The following is a 21,978-nucleotide window of genomic DNA, read 5'->3' as shown; positions in this document are numbered from 1 at the left end:
TCTGCTTCCTAGTTCATAGACAGTGTCTTCTTGCTGTGTCCTCACATGGTAGAAGGGACATGGGAGCTCTCTGGGGTCTTTTTTAATAAGGGCACTCATCCCTATCGTGACCTAATCACCTCCCAAAGGCCCCACCTCCTAATACCATCACCTTGTGGGCTAGGATTTCAACACACGAATTCTAGGGGGACACACTCATTTAGTCCATAGCAATAAGAAATATGGGAAATGAGTGGGTAGGATCAAAATCATAGGTTTATCTAGATTCTGTTACCAGATCCCACTACTTACTCAGTCTTTGGATCGGGGGTTTCCTCAGTATTGTGCCTTTGTGGTCAACAGAAAGATGTTGCTGAAAGGGGGTCCTGATCTAGACCCTAAGAGAGGGTTCTTGGATATCGCACAAGAAAGAATTTGAGGAAAATCCATACAGTAAAGTGAAAGCAAGTTTATTAGGAAAGTAAAGGAACAAAGAATGGCTACTCCATAGGCAGAGCAGCTTCGAGGGCTGCTGCTTGCCCATTTTTGTGGTTATTTTTTGATGATATGCTAAATAAAGGGTGGATTTTTCATGCCTCCCCTTTTTAGACCACATGGGGTAACTTCCTGATGTTGCCAAGGCATTTGTAAACTGTCATGGCATTGGCGGGAGTGTAGCAGTGAGGGCCACCAGAGGTCACTCTCATCACCATCTTGGTTTTGGTGGGTTTTGGCCAGCTTCTTTACTGCAACCTGTTTTATCAGCAAGGTCTTTATCACCTGTATCTTGTGCTGACCTCCCATCTCATCCTGTGACTGAGAATGCCTTAACTGTCTGAGAATGCAGCTCAGTAGGTTTCAGCTTTATTTTACCCAGCCCCTATTCAAGATGGAGTTACTCTGGTTCAAACACCTCTGACAGTTCCATACAGGCAGGCTTGGAATTGATATACTGAGGATAATTTAGGAAACTGAGTTGTGCAGTAGTCTCATGACAGAAGTGTTTAAGATCTGAGCAGTAGGGTACAGCTCGTAACTATTTAGAAAAAAGTACAGAATCGAGCTATTAAGTATTATTAAAGGGAAAACATGGACTGAGTGACCAAAAAAAAAAAAAAGAAAAAAAGACCAAGCAAGGTACTATGACCTTCTTTCTGACCCCCATTCCAAAAAGATGGAAGAGCAGATGCCTTCTTAATCAGAACCAGTGGTGCATTGGTCAATGGAAACATTAATTAAGGTGAGAAAATAATATGTCACTTCTATGTTGATATAATTTTTAATTACAAGCATATATCTGTTTGCCACATCTTTCATTGTATGGCTGAGGTTGCCTCTTTGAGTAAACTGGCTAGAACACATAAATGACACATAATCTTTCTCACAGAAATAACACCTATAATGTTTCACTTAGGATTTCCAGTTTTGGTGTTCTTAGAGGGAATCTTTTTTTTTTTTTTTTTTTTTTTTTTAAAGAAACAGGGCCTCTGCTGGGCGCAGTGGCTCATGCCTATAATCCCAGCACTTTGGGAGGCCAAGGCAGGAGTATCAGCTGAGGTCAGGAGTTCATGATCAGCCTGACCAACATGGCAAAACTCGGTCTCCACTAAAAATACAAAACTTAGCTGGGTGTGGTGACGGGCACTTGTAATCCCAGCTACTTGGGGGGCTGAGGCAGGGAAAATTGCTTGAACCCGGGAGGCAGAGGTTGCAGTGAGCCGAGATCACACCATTGCACCTCTAGGCTGGGCGACAGAGCCAGACTCTGTCTCAAAAAAAAAAAAAAAGTAGGGCCTCACCCGGGCTGTAGTGCAGTGGCATGATCACAGCTCACTGCAGCCTCCCTCAAACTCCTGGTCTCAAGGGATTCTCGCACCTCAGCCTCCCGAAGTGCTGGGATTACAGGTGTGAGCCACTATACCCAGCCGTGAATGAGAATCCTAATATTAACAAAGCATGCTGTGAGTGTACACTTGCCTCCAAGTTATAACAGTCTAGCCCTCACCAAATACAACAGCATTTTTGTTGCTGCTGCTGTTTTTAAAGAAACTCACCCTTTTGGAGTCTTGTATTGTTCATGCTGTTCGTAGAACTAAGAACCCAATTTCTTTTCACAGTTACATTATATTCATTTATGTAATTAATAGCCAATTGAATTAATGTAGCTCCAGTAATAAGTATAACTAGCATCAATATATTTGGGAATACAGCTGATCATTGGTATTTGAGCCAAATGGCAAGAGCAGAGTGGCCCAGACAAGGAGTGTCTCTGCAGTGGGCAGAGTCATAAGTAGAGGTCAGTTGAGTGAGCCTCTTACTTTCCTTCAGATTTATTGACTGTCAGTTGTGTACCCTCTAAAATTTTCTCTAGATACTCCATTTCTGGAACACATTTTAGAGATGTTTTCTTTCTTTTTCTTTTTTCTGAGACACAAGCACATGCCACCATACCCAACTAATTTTTTGATTTTCTGTAGAGACAAGAGTTTTGCCATGTTGCCCAGGCTGGTCTCTTAACTCATGGCCTCTAGTAATCCTTCCGCCTCAGCCTCCCAAAGCACTGAGATTACAAGCATGAGCCACTGTGTCCAGCTTGTTTTCTATATATCTTGCCATTGCCCATTAGAGCAGTTCGTGTTTGTCTCTTCTGAGCAAATCCTTGACTGTGCTTCAGTTAACCTGGTCTCCTGGTGTCTCCTTCTCTGCCACCGACTCTGTTCATGTTGATTTCAGCCATGTATTACCAGCAAAAGAGCTAGTCCTGGCTTGGAATACCAAAAAGCTATGGAAGCTATGCAAGGTCAGAATACAACTTAGTGTGTTTATTAGTAAAACCTGTCTGTTTTAGTCCATTTTCACGCTGCTGATACATACCTACCTGAGACTGGGAAGAAAAGGAGGTTTAGTTGGACTTACAGTTCCACATGGCTGGGGAGTCCTCAGAATCATGGTGGGAGGCAAAAGGCACTTCTTACATGGTGGCGGCAAGAGAAAATGAGACAGATGCAAAAGTGGAAACCCCTGGCCGGGCGTGGTGACTCACATCTGTAATCCCAGCACTTTGGGATTGGGAGGCTGAGGAGGGCAGATCACCTGAGGTCGGGAGTTCAAGACCAGCCTGGCCAACATGGTGAAACCCTATCTCTACAAAAATACAAAAAAATTAGCTGGGCATGATGGTGGGTGCCTGTAATCCCAGCTACTCGGGAGGCTGAGGCAGGAGAATCGCTTGAACCTGGGAAGCGGAGGTTGCAGTGAGCCGAGAACACACCATTGCACTCCAGCCTGGGTGACAGAGCGAGACTCGGTCTCAAAAAAACAACAACAAAAAATGGAAACCTCTGGTCAGGTGCCATGGCTCACGCCTGTAATCCCAGCACTTTGGGAGGCCGAGGTGGTGGATCACAAGGGCAGGAGATCAAGACCAGCCTGGCTAACACAGTGAAACCCCATCTCTACTAAAAATACAAAAAAAATTAGCCAGGAGTGATGGTGGGCACCTGTAGTCCCAGCTACTCAGGAGGCTGAGGCGGGAGAATGGCGTGAACCCAGGAGGTGGAGCTTGTAGTGAGCCGAGATCCTGCCACTGCACTCCAGCCTGGGTGACAGAGCGAGACTCCGCCTCCAAAAAAAAAGAAACCCCTTATAAAACTATCAGATCTCGTAAGACTTATTCACTACCACGAGAACGGTATGAGGGAAACCGCTCCCATGATTCAAATTATCTCCCACCGAGTCCCTCCCACAACATGCAGGAGTTATGGCAGTACAATTCAAGATGAGATTTGGGTGGGAACATAGCCAAACCATATCACTGGCCATATTCACCTTTGTTCTTAATGTTTTGTGCTTTAAAGTTAGAGATTCATTTTAGAGTTTATTGTATAGCAAATTGTGTTTGCCACATATATGTAGCTCTTAGCTAACCAAAATTCAAAATTTTGTTTTGCATTTTAGCTTTATTAAATAAAGTGGGATAGACATACTTGACAAATAACGTTTTATATATTTAGCAACAGCATACAGACTAGATCTGAAATTATTGTACGTTTCCAAGTTGGCGTCTCAAATTTAACTAGACCTGGACAGCTCTCTACTGGCACTCTAATAATATGTGTATGTGCATCTATATGTGTACGTACATGTATGTGAGTACATGTGTATGTCTCTATAGCCTAACCAAATACTTGTGTGTGAGTACAAGGAATTAGAACCTCCCTGGGCTGAGCTAGTCTTCTCCTTCACACAGTATACTTTTTGCATATCTCCTGTTGGCCTCTGCTTATTCATGGCTGCTACTCATAACATCCCTGGCATAATGCTACCTCATGACCTTTACTCAACTTCTGCCATACCAACTGGACATGTTCTTTCACACTGCAACTCAAATTCTTAATAGAAGTGAACTGACTGGCTCAGCCAATCACTCTGACTGTGCTTGTGCAGAGACCCTCATGCCAGGCCCCACACAAGCTTAGAGACAGGGTACTCGGAGAACGGGGGACCATTCCCATCTCCATCAGGTGATATTAAGACAGGTAGCAGCTGCCTGATACAGAAGATAGCAGTGCAGGCAGCAGATGCCGTGGGTAGAGCAGTTTCTCTTAGATTATAGGATGGCAGGAAAGAGAAAGGCTGCCATTGTTTACTCCAAGGGGTGTGTTATAAGTGCATACAAGCAGCCTTGCTTTGCACCATTCCGTATGTACACATTCCCATCACTGGATATAGTTAAACACAAATCCCTCAATGACAAATTTTAGTTACCCTATGTAATAGTTTGCTAGGACTGCCATTACAAAATACCACAGTTTGGTGGCTTAAACAACAGAGATTTATTATCTCATGGTGTGGAGGCTGGAAGTCTGAGATCAAGGTGTCAGCAGATTTGGTTTCTTCTGAGGCTTCTCGCCTTGGCATGTAATTGGCGACCTCCTCGGCATGTGTATACGGGGTTGTTCCTCTATGTGCATCTGTGTCTTAACTGCCTTTTCTTAGAAAGACAACAGTCATATAGGCCTAGGGCCCTTTCAACTCTTTAAAGGCCCTATCTCAAAATACAGTCACAATCTAAAGTCTTGGGTTTTAGGACCTCAGTGTATGAATTTTAGAGGGATGCAGTTCAGCCCATAACACTATAGTATAGCCATTGTGAGTCACTGCACATAAAACACAGACTTTGGGGCTAACTCTTCACGAATCATTGTGTACATAACACATGTACATTTTGATCAGTAACTATCACTTCTCTCAGAGTCTGGTGGTGATTTGTCAGTGAGTGTCTGTTGTTCAGTTCATGCACAGACAGCAAAGCATGTAGTTGTGTTGCCGCCTTCTTAGTGAAAACATGACATTAAAAAAAATAGTTCATTAGGAGAGGGAATTGGCCACCAAAGATGAAAGTGCCGCAAAGAAACAAATAGTAATAATGAAGGAAGTGAAATTTGTTGTGATTAGATGTGAAAATGGCAATAGGAAAATGAAGATAGCACAAGACCCAGGCCTGCATGAAGCTACAGTACAAACCAGATTGAGACTGGGCACAGTGGCTCATGCCTGTAATCCCAACACTTTGGGAGGATGAGGCGGTTGGATCACTTGAGGCCACGAATTTGAGACCAGCCCGGTCAACACAGTGAAACCCCGTCTTTACTAAAAATACAAAAAATTGGCTGGGCACAGTGGTGCTGCATACCTGTAATCCCAGCTATTGGTAGGCTGAGACATGAGAATCTCTTGAACCCAGGAGGTGGAGGTTGCAGTGAGCCAAGATTGTACCACTGCATTCCAGCCTGGGTGACAGAGCGAGACTTTGTCTCAAAAATTAAAAAATAAATGATTTTAAAAATATATAAACCACACTGAAAATGTACAATGAATATAAAAAAGTCAAGGTAAAGTCATCTCAATATATTTTAGCTTAAATTGCACTAGGAACAAATAACCACTTACGATTGAAATTGAGTATTTTTTTTTTTTTTAGACGGAGTTTCGCTCTTGTTGCCCAGGCTGGAGTGCAGTGGTGCGATCTCCGCTCACCGCAACCTCTGCCTCCTGGATTTACACCATTCTCCTGCCTCAGCCTCCCAAGCAGCTGGGACTACAGGCGTCTGCCACCATGCGCAGCTAATTTTTTGTATTTTTTTAGTAGAGACGGGGTTTCACCATGTTAGGCAGGATGGTCTCAATCTCCTGACCTCGTGATCCACCCACCTCGGCCTCCTAAAGTGCTAGAATTATAGGCATGAGCCACTGCGCCCAGCAACCATAATAATTTTTAAAATCCTGCTTAGTTTGACTAGTATTCAGGCCAAAGTGTTGAAGTTAGTTTCTATATTAAAAGAAAATGGTAATTACATGGAGACTATAGGAGGACTTCTGACTGCCAGTAAAGCTGGTTTCACTGTCTCATAAATCAGCATGAACTGGTGAATGTTACATGGTCTGATGACACCACTAGTGTAAATAAGGATGCCGCTGTGAAATTTCACCCCGAATCCCAAGATGGAGGCAGGTTTATGATGATCCTGGAATATTTCATGCTGATGAGATAGATCTTTTGGAAGACAACTGTATCAAGCGCTTAAGTGAAGAAAGGCTGGGTGCCACTGCTCATACCTGTAATCCCAGCACTTTGGGAGGCTGGGGCAGGTGGATCACCTGAGGTCAAGAGTTCGAGACCAGCCTGGTCAACATGGTGAAACCTCATCTTTACTAAAAATACAAGATTAGCCAGGTGTGGTGGCTCGTGCCTGTAATCCCAGCTACTTGGAAGGCTGAGGCAGGAGAATCGCTTGAACCTGGGAGGCGGAGGTTGCAGTGAGCTGAGATTGTACCACTGCACTCCAGCCTGGGCAACAGAGTGACACTCCATCTCAAAAATAAAAAATAAAAATAAAGAAATAAGGTCGGGTACATTGGCTTACACCTGTAATCCCAGCACTTTGGGAGGCTGAGGAGGGCAGATCATCTGAGGTCAGGAGTTCGAGACCAGCCTGGCCAACATGGCAAAACCCCATCTGTACTAAAAATATAAAAATTAGCCGGGCGTGGTGGCGCACGCCTATAGTCCCAGCTGCTTGAGCGTCTGAGGCAGGAGAATTGCTTGAACCTGGGAGGCGGAGGTTGCAGTGAGCCAAGATCACGCCACTGCACTCCAGCCTGGGCAGCAGAGCTAGTGAGACTGTCTCAAAAAATAAAAATAAATAAAAGAATTTATAAAACATAAAAAGAATTTATGTGAAGAAAGATGTAGGATCACAAAGTGGCCATACAGGAGAGATTCTAGACATTCAGGGAACATGGTGAAGGTGAACTTACGCACATAAATGAGGGATGTGGTTATCAAGAAAAGGATGAAGATGACCCAGAGGAAGTGATACTGGCAAAAACAAACAAGAAAACAAAGTCACACTGAAGGAACTCAGCTATTTCTCGACATCGAAATGGCAAAGGATGAAATGTTGGAAGCCAATCCAAATTTAGGAGTATGGCAGTTTTCCAAGGCATAGAAAAGATGTTTATATCATAAGTTATTTGACAAGGAGAAGACAAGCACTGTTCAAAATGCCCTGGATAGGCCAGGCGTGATCTCTCGCTCCTGTAATCCCAACACTTTGGGAGGCCAAAGCAGGAAGATCACTTGAGCCCAGGAGTTCAAGACCAGTGTAAGCAACATTGTCTAACCCGGTGTCTACAAAAAAGAAAATAGCCAGGTGTGGTGGTGTGCACCTATAGTCCCAGCTCTCAGGAGGGTGAGGTGGGAGGATTGCTTGAGCCCACGATGTTGAGGCTGTAGTGAGCTGTGATTGATTACACCATGGCACTCCAGCCTGGGCAACAAAATGAGGCCCTGTCTCAAACAAAGCAAAGCAAAGCAAAATGCTCTGGATAGTTTTTTTTTTTTTTTTAAACAGAGAAATGAAACATTTTAATGCTCCATGTTTCTAATATTTTAAATTAGTGTACTAAGCAAATATTTTACTATTTTTTTCCTTTCCCTCTACAAGTATAAGAGTTTTTAATGTTTTGACATAAATTTTTTAAAGTTGTGGAACAATAATTTCCCATTGGCTATTAAAATAAGTGTGTACTTTGATGGTTACTTTTATGGTTCCACACTTCTATGCAAAGGAGTGTGTATAAGAGAGAGATCTTTGCTGGCAGTGTGTATATCTGTGTGTGATCTTTGCTGAAAGTCTTCCTAAGATGTATCATGTTATGTTTTTACTTGAATTATTCACCTAAGCCTGACAAGTATGAGTTAGCATTTTCCTGATGGTATAGTTGTCATTAATAATGTTACTGTTTTCTGCTATAACGTAGAATAGTTTGGTAGTTAAGGGCGTGGTTTATGCAGCCAGACTTCGAGTTCAAATACTGAGTCGTCGTCTTTTATATATGATCTGGAAGAAGGTGTTATAGCTCTCTGTGCCTCAGTTTCCTCATCTGCAAAATGCAGAGTGTAAGAGTGCCTACCTTTTTAGGGTTGTTGTGAGGTTTAAATGACTAAATGTGCTCAAAGCATGGAGTGGCTGGCAACACAGTGAACACTATGTGTTAGCCAATGTTGCTGCTGCTGCTGGCAGGGACAATGGTGGTAGTAGTAGTAGCTGCATCAGTAGTAGTAGAAGTATTAATGATTCTGTGTGTCTGAAGATTTATTAAAAGTTGGGGCTATTTTTTTTTCTATATTAGAGAACCTCAAACTACTGTGCTTTTGATTTCTTCTGTTGCTTTATTTACATGTTTTCCTCTCTCATTATTGGGCTATTAATGGACATTCTTTGCATTGGCTTCAAGCAGAACAACTACCTCATTCTCATCAGTATCTGATTGATTTGCTGTTCTTAATCACTATGGGTGTAATGACCAGAAAGTCTGACTTCTTGCAGTATCATGGAACCCTGGATCGTGGCTCAGTTCCTCATGGACAGCCTGTCACAGGGAAGCCCAGAAAAGAACCATTTATTTTGCTCAGGCCTCACATTCATGAAGGTGCCTCTAAGTTGCCATTTGACACTATCTCCAAATGAGGTTATGCTCTTAATAGTTGTATTTTATCTGTCTTGAAAGCATTAAGTTATTCTTTGTGAGCATTAAAACTGTATTAGTTTGTTACCCTCTTTTGGCATTTCATTTTTAATATGCTGAGAACCTTGAAGTACAGAAGTGGCCCAGGCCCTTCTGAGGAGCCCTGCTCAACAGACAAGCGGGTAGAGTTCCTGACTCTGTTAAGAGTAGATAGTAACTGGATTGATGATCTCAGGATAGGAAAGCCGAACTGTATTTGTTGCAGTTCTCCATTGTTTCTCTAAGTCTCTTGCAGGCTCTCAAATTCTCTCAGGTTTTTTGATTCTACCCAAGGAAGCTGAACATAGCATGTACCTAACTTGTAAGAACAAAGGTGTCAATATTTCACATTTATAGTTTGGTAGGATCGTCAGGGCCAGATGTTTTGTGGGCCAACCTCTACTAAATCTAAAAATCATTCTCCAAATAGAGTATATTGTGTTTAATACTGCTTAAAAGGTATCAGTCACATGGGTTCTTAGTTGAACTCATGGCTAAAATAATTTTTAAACTCATTTTTCTTTTTATTTTTTTGAGACTGAGTCTGGCTCTGTTGCCCAGGCTAGAGTGCAGTGGGATGATCTTGGTTCACTGCAACCTCCGCCTCTCAGGTTCAAGCAATTCTACTGCCTCAGCCTCCGGAGTAGCTGGGACTATAGGCACGTGCCACCACACCTGGATAATGTTTGTATTTTTAGTAGAGACAGAGTTTCACCATATTGGCCAGGCTGGGCTTGAACTCCTGACCTTGTGATCTGCCCACCTCGGCCTCCCAAAGTGCTGGGATTACAGGCGTGAGCCACTGCGCCCAGCCATTTTCCTTAGCCCAACCAAATTGCTTTTAACTAAAATAGTGTGTTAATTGACCTTGTCTCAGATGTGTAAGCCATAGCTCCCCTTTTCCCTTCCTCACCCACCTCCGTGTGCTTATGGCATATGGGAAAAGAGAAAACCCTTTTTTTTTTTTTTTTTTTTTGCAAAAGTGATCTGAGGTTATTGATCAGTAAACTGGAAAACCCACTGTACCAGAAATTCGAGTAAACTGTGGCTCAATTTTCTTCCCCTTTATGGTAAGCTTGGTACATTTCAGTCCCAACTCAGGGAGAGCCGGGAGTGCAGTTGGCATCCAAGTTGCCTGACAGATGAATGAAATAAGAAACAGAGTCCGTTGAGTTAATGTCATCAGTTTATTGCACCATGGGGTGGGGGGGCAGGGTGGAATCTATATCCAAACAAGTTCTTACCCTTCAGACCAACTCATCTCTTGAATATGGGAAGCATTTGTTAACAAAAGTATAAGGTTTGTGAATAGTTATGTCCTATATACATTTATTTTCTTACATCATGGATATTTCCTTAATAACCTTTGAAAGAATAAATGGGGATTTTTGAAAAGTTCTAGCCATTGGCCAGGGCAAGACTGAACGTGCTATCTATTGAAATGTTAAAAGGGTTGAATTCTGAAGGAAAGCTAGCAAGATTTCGCTAGTATTATGTGCTGTGTGTTAAGGTGGTAAGAACACGTATGAACCTGCAGTTGTTGGGGTTTAATTGGGGTTAAGTTGTTCCTTAATTTAGAGAATTTGATTTCTTTTCAGGGACTTTTTTCCTGTGGCAAAATACACATAAAATTTACTGTTTTTGCCTTTTTTGTTTCTCTCTCTCTCTTTTTTTGAGACAGAGTTTTGCTCTTGTTGCCCAGGCTAGAGTGCAATGGCACAATCTTGGCTAATTGCAACCTCTGCCTCCCAGGTTCAAGCAATTCTCCTGCCTCAGCCTCCTGAGTAGCTGGGATTACAGGGCATGCACCACCATGCCCAGCTAATTTTGTATTTTTAGTAGAGATGGGCTTCTCCATGTTGGTTAGGCTGGTCTCAAACTCCCGAACTCAGGTGTGATCCACCTGCCTTGGCCTCCCAAAGTGCTGGGATTACAGGCATGAGCCACCACACCCGGCCCATGTTAGCCGTTTTAAGTGTACATTTCAGTAACATTAAGTACATTTACATTGCTGTGCAACTGTCACCAACATCCCATCTTCAGAACTTTTCCATTATCTCAAACTGAAATTTTGACCTCATTAAGCATTAACTCCCCAGCCCTCTTCCCTTAGCCCCTGGTAAACACTGTTCTCTTTTCTCATCTGAAATCATACAGTATTTGCCCTTTTGTGTCTAGATTATTTCACTTTAGGGAATTTGATTTTATGCCAGTTTTTCTAACAGGTTGCTTTTGGAGACAGTAATAATCAAAAACTTACTGTCCAAAGCCCTGAGTCTGAAATTCTGCATCCAAAAGTGCTACAGTGTGCATTAAACTGATTAAAATAATGTGGCATCTTTGACGATGAGCTCTATGTTCAACTTTGTTGTTGTTTAAGATTTGTATTGTAAGAAAATCTCATACATGAAAATGTAAATGTAAAATTCCACTATTTTGTTGGCATTGCTTTTCTTGTTTGGGGGATCTTTACCTGTATTATTGGCTTCCAGGGTCTCAGCAGGGCACAAGGGATATTTAGCCTGTCTGAATTTTGGAATCAAGTTTGGTGATATGTGAGCTGTCCCAAGAAAGCACTAGTATAATGTAATGGTCTTAACCTGCATTCTTTAATGCTTAGCCCTGGGCTCTGTAACCCCACCCCCATGCCCAGCAGCATCCCAGGGTCCTCTTCTGGAATCCAACTAGAGTTCCTAAGGGAGGAGGATCCCCAGAGGGAGAAAGAGAAAGTGTCAGCGGACAGAAATATGATACTGAAATAGCAGAGTTAGTGTTTGAGTACTGACTTTCCCGTTTCGCATGGAAGAAATTTCCATGCCTTGTCTGGATATCTTTAGAATTGCTCCTTTCAGTGTTAAGATGGTTTGTTCCACTGTAAGGGCTGTGCCACATGGCTTGGTGGACTTGGAGAGGCGGAGGTGGAAACAATGCGCAGGAGTTGGCCTGGGGCTTTTTGTTTGCGTGTCCCTCTTTACCTATTCATAATCATGGATCCCCTCTGCTTTGTGATATTATGAACCACGCATAACAGCGCCTCTTTACACCACCGGGTTGAGAAGAAGGCGCCTGAGGCTGACTTTCTGGACCTTCCGTCACGCAGTAAAAGATGTGGTTGGTGTGTGTCAGGATGAGAGGGCCACAACTGGACCCACGTGTGGCCGCTTCCCGGGTCTGCCATGTGCTTTGCTAGCTGCAAAGTGTTTCCTCTAAAACAGCTAATCCTGCATGACTGTCTCCTGCATTTTGTTGTCAGAACGTGCACGCTGCTTTCATAAGAACTAATTGAAGAGGGAGCTAGTTTGCATCTCGTTCTTGCATACCCTGAGTCATGAAAAACATTTTCTCTTAAGCAAAATTGAAAGAAAGAAAAGAGAGAAAGAGGGCCAAAAAAAAAAAAAAAAAGAAAGAAAGAAAGAAAAAAAAAAGGTTGCCATCCAGTGGAGGAAGGAGTAATTCCCAGCTTCATTCAGGAAAAACGCAGGCTGAAATATGCTTAACTGTTTTAACTTGACTGGGGATTTTTACCACCATATGGGTTTTTTTTCGTGACATCCGGAGCCAAATGGGTGCAGTATGCCTTTAAGAAAAGAGGTGCCTCACTAAACTTCGCTGTAGTTGTGTTTCACCGTTTCGGTAGGGAAGGAAAGTGTTAATTTCTTATTTGTACACTTTTTTTCCCCGACTTCCTTCCTATTCACTTCATTAAATCTAGAGGCAGTTCAGCATGGGAGCCGTCTGTATGTTGAATTAGGGCTCGCACTCTTGCGCAACACGTCACCAGTCGGAAACTGGGGGTTTGCTTCTGTGATTTATTTCATTATTGTGCTGGTAAAAGGTTTGGAAGGGAATTCTTTTTGGGGGTAGTACTTTAGCATTGTGTAGCAAGTTTTTGGGTTTTTTTTTGTGTGCCCCCCAACCCCCAGCGCTGAGTTTGAGTCAGTTGAGCCAGTTTAATAAATAATTTTTTAAAATAAAAGAACAGTTTAAAATCTCCATGAATAATTTTACTTACATGCAGGAGTAATCTTACTCTACTCTTTATGTGCGAAAAGCATTGGGAAGTATTTAGTGAATTGATTTCCATTAGAAAAAGACCCTTAGAAATCACAGAACATAAAGCACTGCATATGGATGTGTTTGGGGTCTTTGGGGAGGAGGGAAGATGTTTTGTAGCTCTCTGCATTCCTGCATAAAACCTTAGTTTAAGGGGAATAATGGTCAGTACTTTGTGTGTTTCCTTGTAATTCCAGAACCTAAATTTAATAAGAATCTGCACGTATTAGCAATTGTAATAAAAATTGTTTCAGTTGTTCTGTTTGCAATTTAATTTGTTTTCGCTTCTTAGCTACTCACAGATTTAGAGATTTAAAACTCCAAATATCACAAGCTTATGCTTTTTCCCTCTTTTCAAAATTGAGGGGGGTGAGAGTAGAAATATCCTTTTTACAACTCCCCCCAACTTCATTTATCCCACTGAGAAGAAAAACAATGAAAAATTTTACAGCATGAAACTGAAAGTGAAGTGTTACAGTTGTTCTGGATTTTCTTTAAAGAGCAGAATTACATATTATATTAAAATATTTGAACCTTAGAACATGCACATTGCTTTTATTTACATGCATTTAATTTTTTTTTAAATTGTCTTCTATTTTAAAAATCATTTCGACTGCTCCAAACCATGCTGCTATTTTTTTTAAAAATAAGGTATAAAATGCCAAAAAAGCATACCTTGTTTTAATTGTTTAAAATAAATTTGAATATTAATTTGTTTTCTTACTGGCTTAATTGTTAAAATGTGAGCAAGAATCAGAAACCACCTGAGCTAAAATCTCTAATTCTGCTGCCTGGAATAATAAGGGAAAAAAATATGATAAGTAGTTGTCAATATTAAAACAGGCTGAAGGAGGAAGCCTTCGGGCCTTGTAGTAGGTAGAATGAAACAGCAGATTTGAGTATCCACAATCCTTTCAGTATTAAATTTTCAGTAAAATAAAATTACTTGTATATGAAAACATAGCCTTTCCCCAGCTCTCTTTTTTTTCCTGATCAGCTGATGAAGAGACTAGCAGCTCGCTGCTTTGCTGGCTTGTTAATTTTATCCCCACTAACTGTGATTTCCGATAGCCGGCCTGCTGATAGTGGTAAGGTAAATATCCTTTTTCGTTGCCGTCTTGAAGATTCAGTAGAACTACATCCCAGGCATGTGTAGGTGTGTAACACATCAAAAGCCGGTGTTCTCCGTATTTCTGTGTGCAACTGGGTGCTTGAGGAGAGCAATACCATTAACTGTTGACAGCCTTGCATGCTGTATTTATTATTAGCATGTTCAGCCTCCAAGATATGCGGGACAATTTCCTTTTCTTAATCTTCGCTTAGCTGCAGTGTGTTTAGCTGTATAGTGGGTGTCCTGCTTTTTAGGCAAATGAATATTAATGCAATAATGTGAAGCTTTTTTTTTTTTTTCTTTTCCTTTTTCCTCATAACTCATCAGATCTCGCCTCCTTCATAGTGGTTATCTGAACACTGTAGGATCGTGATGGAAATTGTCTTTTGATTATTAAGGCCTAGGCTCAGACTGTCCCTTAGGAATCTGTCTGTGTGCATGTTGCTTCTATGGATTTGCACATTGGAGGATGCATAGAAAACATATTTTTTTAAAAATCCCACTGGCATTTTTAACATGCCAGGTTGTTTTGTGTTCTGCACCAGGTTTTCTTCACAAAACCTTTCTTTTTCAGGAAGCATTGTACATAAGTGAAAGAAATTATGTCTGAGCTGTAATCACTCTTTATATTGATTGTTATACTCACATGATCATAAATATTAGCCATGTTTGGTGCTGTGGAGAAATGAAGGTAATTGCCTTATGATTAGAGCTCTTTCAGCTACGAGAAAGGATTGATTATCATTTGCATACTGGAGGCAATATTGAGAGGCAGGAGGAACAAATAACAACATTAGTTATTTTGTGTGAGAGAGCAATCTCAAAATATAATTTAAAGATTTTTTTTTAGAACATTTCTATGTTCAAATTTTATGTTCTTTTTTTTTTTCCTTTGCAGTATTTTTCCTCTATTTTTCTTTTGAGTTTTGAGATTTACCAGGAAAAAAAAAAAGTTTAAACTTCTGGGTCTGTCACATGGATCTTTTAGCCCTTTATGAACAGGTTTCTTTTATACCTGGTTGTTTTTATAGCTATTTTATTATCTCTCTGCATTAGTGCTGCTGGCTCTGGTTTAAAGCAAGCGTTTGCAGGTAATTGGAAAAAAGTGTTTATTGTTTGTGAGTGTGTGTGTTCTTTATCGAATGATTTAAGTGCGTTTACCAAGGAATGTGGCTTTGTACTTTCCCGTTTCCTTGTTTACTAATTGCCACGTTAGAACAAAAATCTAGATGGAATTTTGATTTATATTGTTAATCATGAACAAATTGATGCAAAACCTCAAGAAAAGGTCAAAGCTTATATGCTCGTGTGGATGTATTCTTAGGGATTTTTTTTTCATAACCCACCCCTCATTTTGTTTACCTTTTCCTTCCCTTACAGTATTGAGAAAATTAGGGTCATGTTCTTAAACTGAGCTAAAATTTCATCTGGATTCAGTTATCATCAAATACTTGAATTTATAGATCTTTTAATATTTGTCATATTCTTCTTTACTGTGAGTGTTTTGGGCCTTCAGTGTGTTTTGCTCATGAAACAGACTTGAGTTAAAGATGCATTTATCCAATATGGTAGCATTCCTTTTTTCTTCTTCCTCCACTGATTACTGTTAAATTTTACTTCTTTTTTTTTTGGTTAATTTTTCATTTTATTCTAATTGTTGAAGCTATATATAAATATACACATACTTTTTTTGTCTTGGTTATTTTCTTGTCTTGAATTTTTCTGCTTTGTTTTCAATGAACAGGCCATTGAAGACGGCAATTTGGAGGAAATGGAAGAGGAAGTACGGCTTAAGAAGCGAAAAAGACGAAGAAATGTGGATAAAGATCCTGCGAAAGAAGATGTGGAAAAAGCTAAGAAGAGAAGAGGCCGCCCTCCTGCTGAGAAACTGTCACCAAATCCCCCCAAACTGACAAAGCAGATGAACGCTATCATCGATACTGTGATAAACTACAAAGATAGGTGAGTGTTTGGTTCCTTCACCTTGATCATCTCTCACCAAGATGCCGAATGGTGCTACCTAAGGGAGGGAGCAGTTGTTAAGTTATGCACTTAGGTTTTATTAAGGTTCTTTCTAGTTTGTGTTTTATAGCTTGCTTTCTTTGTACCTGTTTAAAATGGCCACTATTGCTATTTTGCGTGATGTTTCATAATGTATTATTTAAGATAGTTGAAAATTTAGTTTAGATTACAAAATTAAAAAAAAAAATCTAAATTAGAAAAGGATTCTTAAGGACCTCTGAAATACCATCTGAAAATGAAGATATTTCAGATGAAAGGGATTGGAATGATGGAGTAAAATTATTTTTTTGAATTGAATTGTTAGAGAAAGAAGAATCCTAATATATTCAAGGTAAATATCTCATGTTAAGACTGTTTAAAGCAAAATAGATGCTTCCTAGTAAATACAGTTTCTTCTTTCCTTCCAACACTTGAATTTCTGAGCTCTTGTTTGAGTTATCTCTTTCTTCCTAATACCACATAGTCAGCATGGTCTTTCAGCAAACTTACCTTTTTCATGGGATTTTTGGATACCGACTTTGAGAAAGCTGTGTTGGACACTCCTCCCAGGCCATTTTAAACAATGAATAATTATTTGAAAACCAAAGACACTGTAGGGTGTCAGTCAGACGCATACAGTAGATGAACTAGTTAGGCTACACTTTGGTTAGTTGACTTGGTTTCCACTTTATTATCACGTGGTAATGTTTGCATTTGAAGATGGCTTCTAGTTTCAGTTGATAATTTGACGGGAAACAGGCATTTTCACGCAGTTGCATAGTGGTATTAATCGGTTTTTAATTACCAGTTGAAAAAATTTTTTTCTCAAGGGGGTGCATCATTCCTGGAGTTACTGCAGTACCAGGTCGATGTGTGGAGTTGGTGGAGCAAGCTCCTGTTCTAGCTCCCTGCTTCCAAAATCCACTTAACGTGTTGTCCTCGGATAGAGGAGGAATCAGATATTAAGCATGTAACAACAGATACTACACTTGATCTTAGCCAAAAGGCTGAGAAGCAGTTAGTTACCAGAAATGTTTGACATTAACTAGTGTTGCTCTGTACCCCTGTGTTTAACATGAACAACTACGTTGTGTTTTTAGTTTTTGGGTTTGCTGAATACATCATAGCAGGAAGGAAAAATTAGTATAAAAATTAAGTAGTATAAAAAGCAAGAAACTTTCCACCGTGGGGTTTTGCTGTTAAGCCTTTCTTATCTATAAGGAGTTTTCAGAAATGGGAAAAGAGGAGTAGGTGGAGATGTTTGTGAAAAGGCCAGAATTTCTTGCTCCATTTTGCCCACCAGGTCTGTCAGATTTTGTGCTTACTATTTTCCTTTTTTCAAAAAATAAATAAATAATTGCATCCCCTTTGAGGCTTCTGAAGTGGCCACAAAAGGCAACCCCATTCTCTTGGGTTTGGACCAGCTGTTCATTAATGAAGGGGAATGACAGCAATCCAGGAAGGAAATTTTGACCACAAATCCATGCTTTGTCCAGACTGAACATGAAAACTTCCTTGTAAACCATGAATCAGTAACTCTCAGGTTTCTATTCACCCCCCAGCTCCCCTTGTATATTTGCCATAGAAAGGGACGGTATTCTAGAAGCCAGCTTGGATTATGATGCCTTATTTTCTCAGTCCCTGGTTTAAAGCAAAATATTACTAAGTAGAGAGCATCACCCTGCATATACATCAAACTTTTTTGCCTTTGTCTCAGGAGAGTGTAACATCTGTTTCTCTGACCAGATGTGCTGTGATGTGTGACAGGCATTTTGTTCATTACTCGCTGAGTGAGTCGAGGGCTGTTGCAACACTGAGAAGGGCCAGGAAAGTCCTTGGAGGTTGAGAACCTAGGCCTTTCGTTCTAAGGTGATGGCTGTGTCTTTCTCTAGTGACATAAAAGAAGTCACCAACAGGTGGACTACATACTGCCAGCAGATTTATTTGGTTTTATGTTGTTCTTTGGAGGGGTGGGGGTCAGCAATACATAAACCTGGAGAGATTTCTTGCAAAAATTTCCCTCCCACCCCCCACCCTTTTGAAAAACCTGAAACTCTGGTGGCACTTTGCCCAGCTCTCCCTAAGGTAGCAATCAGTAGGCACGAAGAAGTGGCCATCCTTTCATTGGCAGCATCACGCTCTAGGTTGCCGCAGTCCCCATCACTCCCTATCATCTCTTCAATATGGAGTGCGTTACCATTTACCATCATGCTTTTTATGCCTGGCTCACTTCATTCATTTGTATTACCTGCAGGCTCCATAGCTTTTGAGTTTATGACTTCCTGGTGTACGTGGCTTATGGGCTGACCACTTTCCTAGAAACCATCCAAAAATACAGAGTGATAGGAGATTCTGTGCCTTAAACCTCAGCTAATCATTGCATAGTGGTTTAGAGTACAGACTCTTGTCTTGATTTAACCGCCTGCATTTGAATCCTGACTCTGGCATTCACTAGCTTGGGGACAGTTGAGTAATTTACTTAATCTCCCTGAGCCTCAGTTTGCCTATCCAAAAAAATGGGATTCATTACTATGCCTGCCTCTAGAGTCCTTATGAGTCATCAAGGAGTTAATGTAACTCAGGCTCTTTGAACAGTTTCGTTATCAATAATCAGCCTTTCAGACTTTGAGGCTGATCAGGTAGGTGAATGGACCTCTGAGCACCGGAAAGAAAGTGTCCTTGCTGATGCTGGTTTCTGTGGTTTTATTTCTAGAAACAGAAAATGCAGTTTCAATGGTACTGCTTATTGAGTTGTACTGTAGGTAAAGGGTATTTAAATATTTCAGCATGCAGATATTGAGTAGTTTTTTCTTTTTCACTTTTCCTTGTTTTATTTGCTTAGTTACTTTTCCTTAAAAAGTGTCCTGGTAAGACACATTCTATTAGCTCCCACATTTAGATGCTTTCTGGGGAGTATGTACTAAATTTCCCACCACTGAATGTTTCATATACATTTCATGTTGGTAATCCTCTAGAAAAAGCACTAACTATTTATATTTTGTATTTCTCTTTAACTTGGTACTCAAGTAGGAGGCACTCAAATTAGGAGAGCCTTAATTAGATACAGTATCATATTTTTGGTTGGTTTTAGAAAACGCTGCTGGGAGATGTACATTTCACTGTGTTGAGATTTTTGCACCATTAAAGTCAGTTACTTAAATAGTAACTCAACCCACCTGTGAAAGAAATACCACCTGTGCTAACCTCCTTCCCATCACTTTGGTCAAATGTTAGGGCTCTGACGTTCATGTAGATTAACAGCATATTAAATAAGAACTGCCATTTATATTTAACTGATATATAAGAAGAATTAATTAGCTCTCATGAGACAGTTGTTTAAAGTTCATGCATGATTCTGGGGCAGATGTATCTTGATATTTTCATAAAGAACTAAGATCATTTATGTGTGTATTTATTGCTTTTTAGTCAGTGATAGGACTTGTTTTTTAAAAGGAGGGTATTTTCTAAAAATCTGACCCTGAAGAGCCAGATATTGTGTGATTCATAAATGTAAAATCTCTCTGCAGTAACTGCTATTCAGAGGTAGTACTGGTCTGCTGCTACTGGCCCCCATCATTTTATTTGCACAAATAGAAAACTTTATATCAAGTAGTATTAGAAGGCTTTGTTTTGACCTGTTAAGCATGCTTTGTTTTCTGCTTATTTAGAAGCTTTTAGAAACTCATATTCTCAATTTATGTAATATTTAGCCCAAGACTGTTCTTTGAGAAGGGATTCATCCTGTTTGCATTTGTACCTTTGAAGATTGCCCCTGGGATGAGACGTAGAATTAGATGGTGAAGAGTAGAGTCTATGGAGCTGTTCCAACTCTAGAGGCTTTTAGTTACTTGGATAAAGAAGAGAGAGAGAGATTCCTAGAGACATTCTTAAAGTTGGAAGGGACATTTAGCTCTGCCTGGCCCAACTTCCCACAACACAAGTAAGTCCCCCTGTACCACCTCTGGCATGTGGTCATCCACGTCCACGTGGACCCTCCAGTGTGAGCTCCCTGCTTCAGAGCAGTTCTTGGCACCGAAAGACAGTTGTAAACACATCGCCATTTCCTACATTAAAAGGGATGCAGCCCTCTGACCCCTAGCTATTTGTTCTACTTGAAACCTCGGAGAATAAATCTGCTGTCATTCTGAGAAATATCCTTTAAAATGTATCAACAAGCATATCTACGTCAGGACATTCTTCTTCAGGTTGGAACACTTCACTTTGCTCTCTGAGTGATGCCTAGACATTGGCCACATTCCAGTCTCCTAGTGTCCCATTTAAAACATGGCACCCAGAACTCCAATGGCGTATTCTGATCATTAATTGCAGGGTAGTTAGCTTCCTTATTCTGGACACCAGAATTCTGTTAGCATAACTGAAGAGTATGTTTACTTTTTCCAGCAACCTTGACAGAGTTAACTCATTGAATATGTGACTTGTTGAAATAAACCCCACTCCCCACCCCAAAACACACATACACAACTCTGATTTCATATGAATACTGCCAAGGTTAGCTTTTAACTAAGCCTGATGTTTTTGAACCTATACCCGCTGACTGTATCCTCATTCCTGTGTAGTTCCAGCCTTACTACTTTTCGTCCCATCATCCTTGCATGTTGCTGTACCCCTAAATTTTTATTTTTGTAAAAATTGCATTTACGGATCTTAAGTTTTTGTCATCCAAAGATTTGATATGAGCTATTGCTTAGAAACTTAGACAAAGGACAGGTCTCTGTGACATACCCCTGAAAATCACTTCAGGTTGACATGAATATATTAACCAGTAATCCTTAAGGTTGGTTACCCATCAATGAACTCATATAGCCATGCTCTCATGTCACCCACATTTATCCTTTCTCAGCATTATCAAGAAAGGCTAAAACCATGATACACCATGGCTATAGCCTTTCCAATCTATCAACCTAGAAACCCTGCCGAAGAAGTGAAATGAGGTTAGCTTGCCATGGCTTTTTCTAAGAGACCTCCTGCTGTCACTTAATGATGTTATTTATCTTTTCTAAATAGCCCTGTGGCATCTGAATGATTTCTTCTAAATTTTTACTAAGGGTCAGCATCAAGCGTAACAGTCTCAAGTTTTCTTTCTCATATTAAAATTGGGACATGTGCTTATCTCTAGTCTTCTGATTCCATTTTTATGCTCTTGTGATTTCCTAAATGTTATTAGCAGAAGCAATCTACATGCTTTTCCAGGATGTAATTAGTTTGCAACTGGACACTTGAACTTACTTGAAGTGGCTTGATATGCTCTTTCTATCAACTCTCCTATCAGGAGCTTTTGTTCACCATTTATTGTGCCTTGCTTTTCAAATATGAGCATTGTTCTCATTCCTGAAGAATCTGGAGACAGAAAGTGAGTAGGGTGTCATCACCTCCTCCCTCTCTATCAATTGTTTGAAGACAATTCTTTCAGAAGCAGTCCGCAGGAAGACTAGCCCTGCTGTCTTTAAAAGGGTTTGGACATCAGGTCTAGCCTTGAAGATGGATGTAGTAAAGCGGTGGAGGAGGCAGCAGATACCTGCCTGGTCAGAACCTGGTCAGTCCAATTGGTGACCACAGCCCCAGTGCACAGTGGAGTGGCAGCCACGTGGCTCCTGCCTCCCTCTTTAGTCTCTGCTGTCTTCCCCCAGCTGGGAATACGTTCTTCTTGCCCCTAAATTTAATAAGCCTTTGTGGTATCTCTGGGAATTGTGGTAAGACTCAGCTTGTCCTGAATTTTTAGTTCACATTGGAGAAAAATCATT

At 40.7% G+C, this 21,978-nt stretch overlaps 1 protein-coding gene and 1 non-coding gene across 8 annotated transcripts in view; one reads left to right on the top strand and one right to left on the bottom strand.

The window, feature by feature from the left end:
- Window positions 1-21,978, top strand: part of SMARCA2 (SWI/SNF related, matrix associated, actin dependent regulator of chromatin, subfamily a, member 2) — a 180,889-nt gene that overhangs the window by 133,268 nt on the left and 25,643 nt on the right. For 4 of the 7 annotated variants that reach the window (XM_025359053.1, XM_025359051.1, XM_025359049.1 and 1 more), the window contains exon 28: window positions 15,960-16,177. In XM_025359053.1, coding sequence (XP_025214838.1) covers window positions 15,960-16,177 — 218 coding nt within the window. Of the gene's footprint in view, window positions 1-11,376; window positions 12,167-12,621; window positions 13,269-14,101; window positions 14,198-15,959; window positions 16,178-21,978 lie in introns of those variants that run through there. The other 3 variants (XM_025359054.1, XM_025359055.1, XM_025359056.1) reach the window with 3 other exon arrangements.
- LOC112608813 lies at window positions 17,045-17,235 on the bottom strand. Its single transcript, XR_003116096.1, has one exon. It is a non-coding gene; the product is annotated as a U2 spliceosomal RNA (small nuclear RNA).

The sequence above is a fragment of the Theropithecus gelada genome, chromosome 15, assembly GCF_003255815.1.
Source record: "Theropithecus gelada isolate Dixy chromosome 15, Tgel_1.0, whole genome shotgun sequence".
Classification (NCBI taxonomy): domain Eukaryota; kingdom Metazoa; phylum Chordata; class Mammalia; order Primates; family Cercopithecidae; genus Theropithecus; species Theropithecus gelada.
Note: the sequence above shows the minus strand (reverse complement) of the source record. Positions and strands in the feature narration are given on the sequence as shown.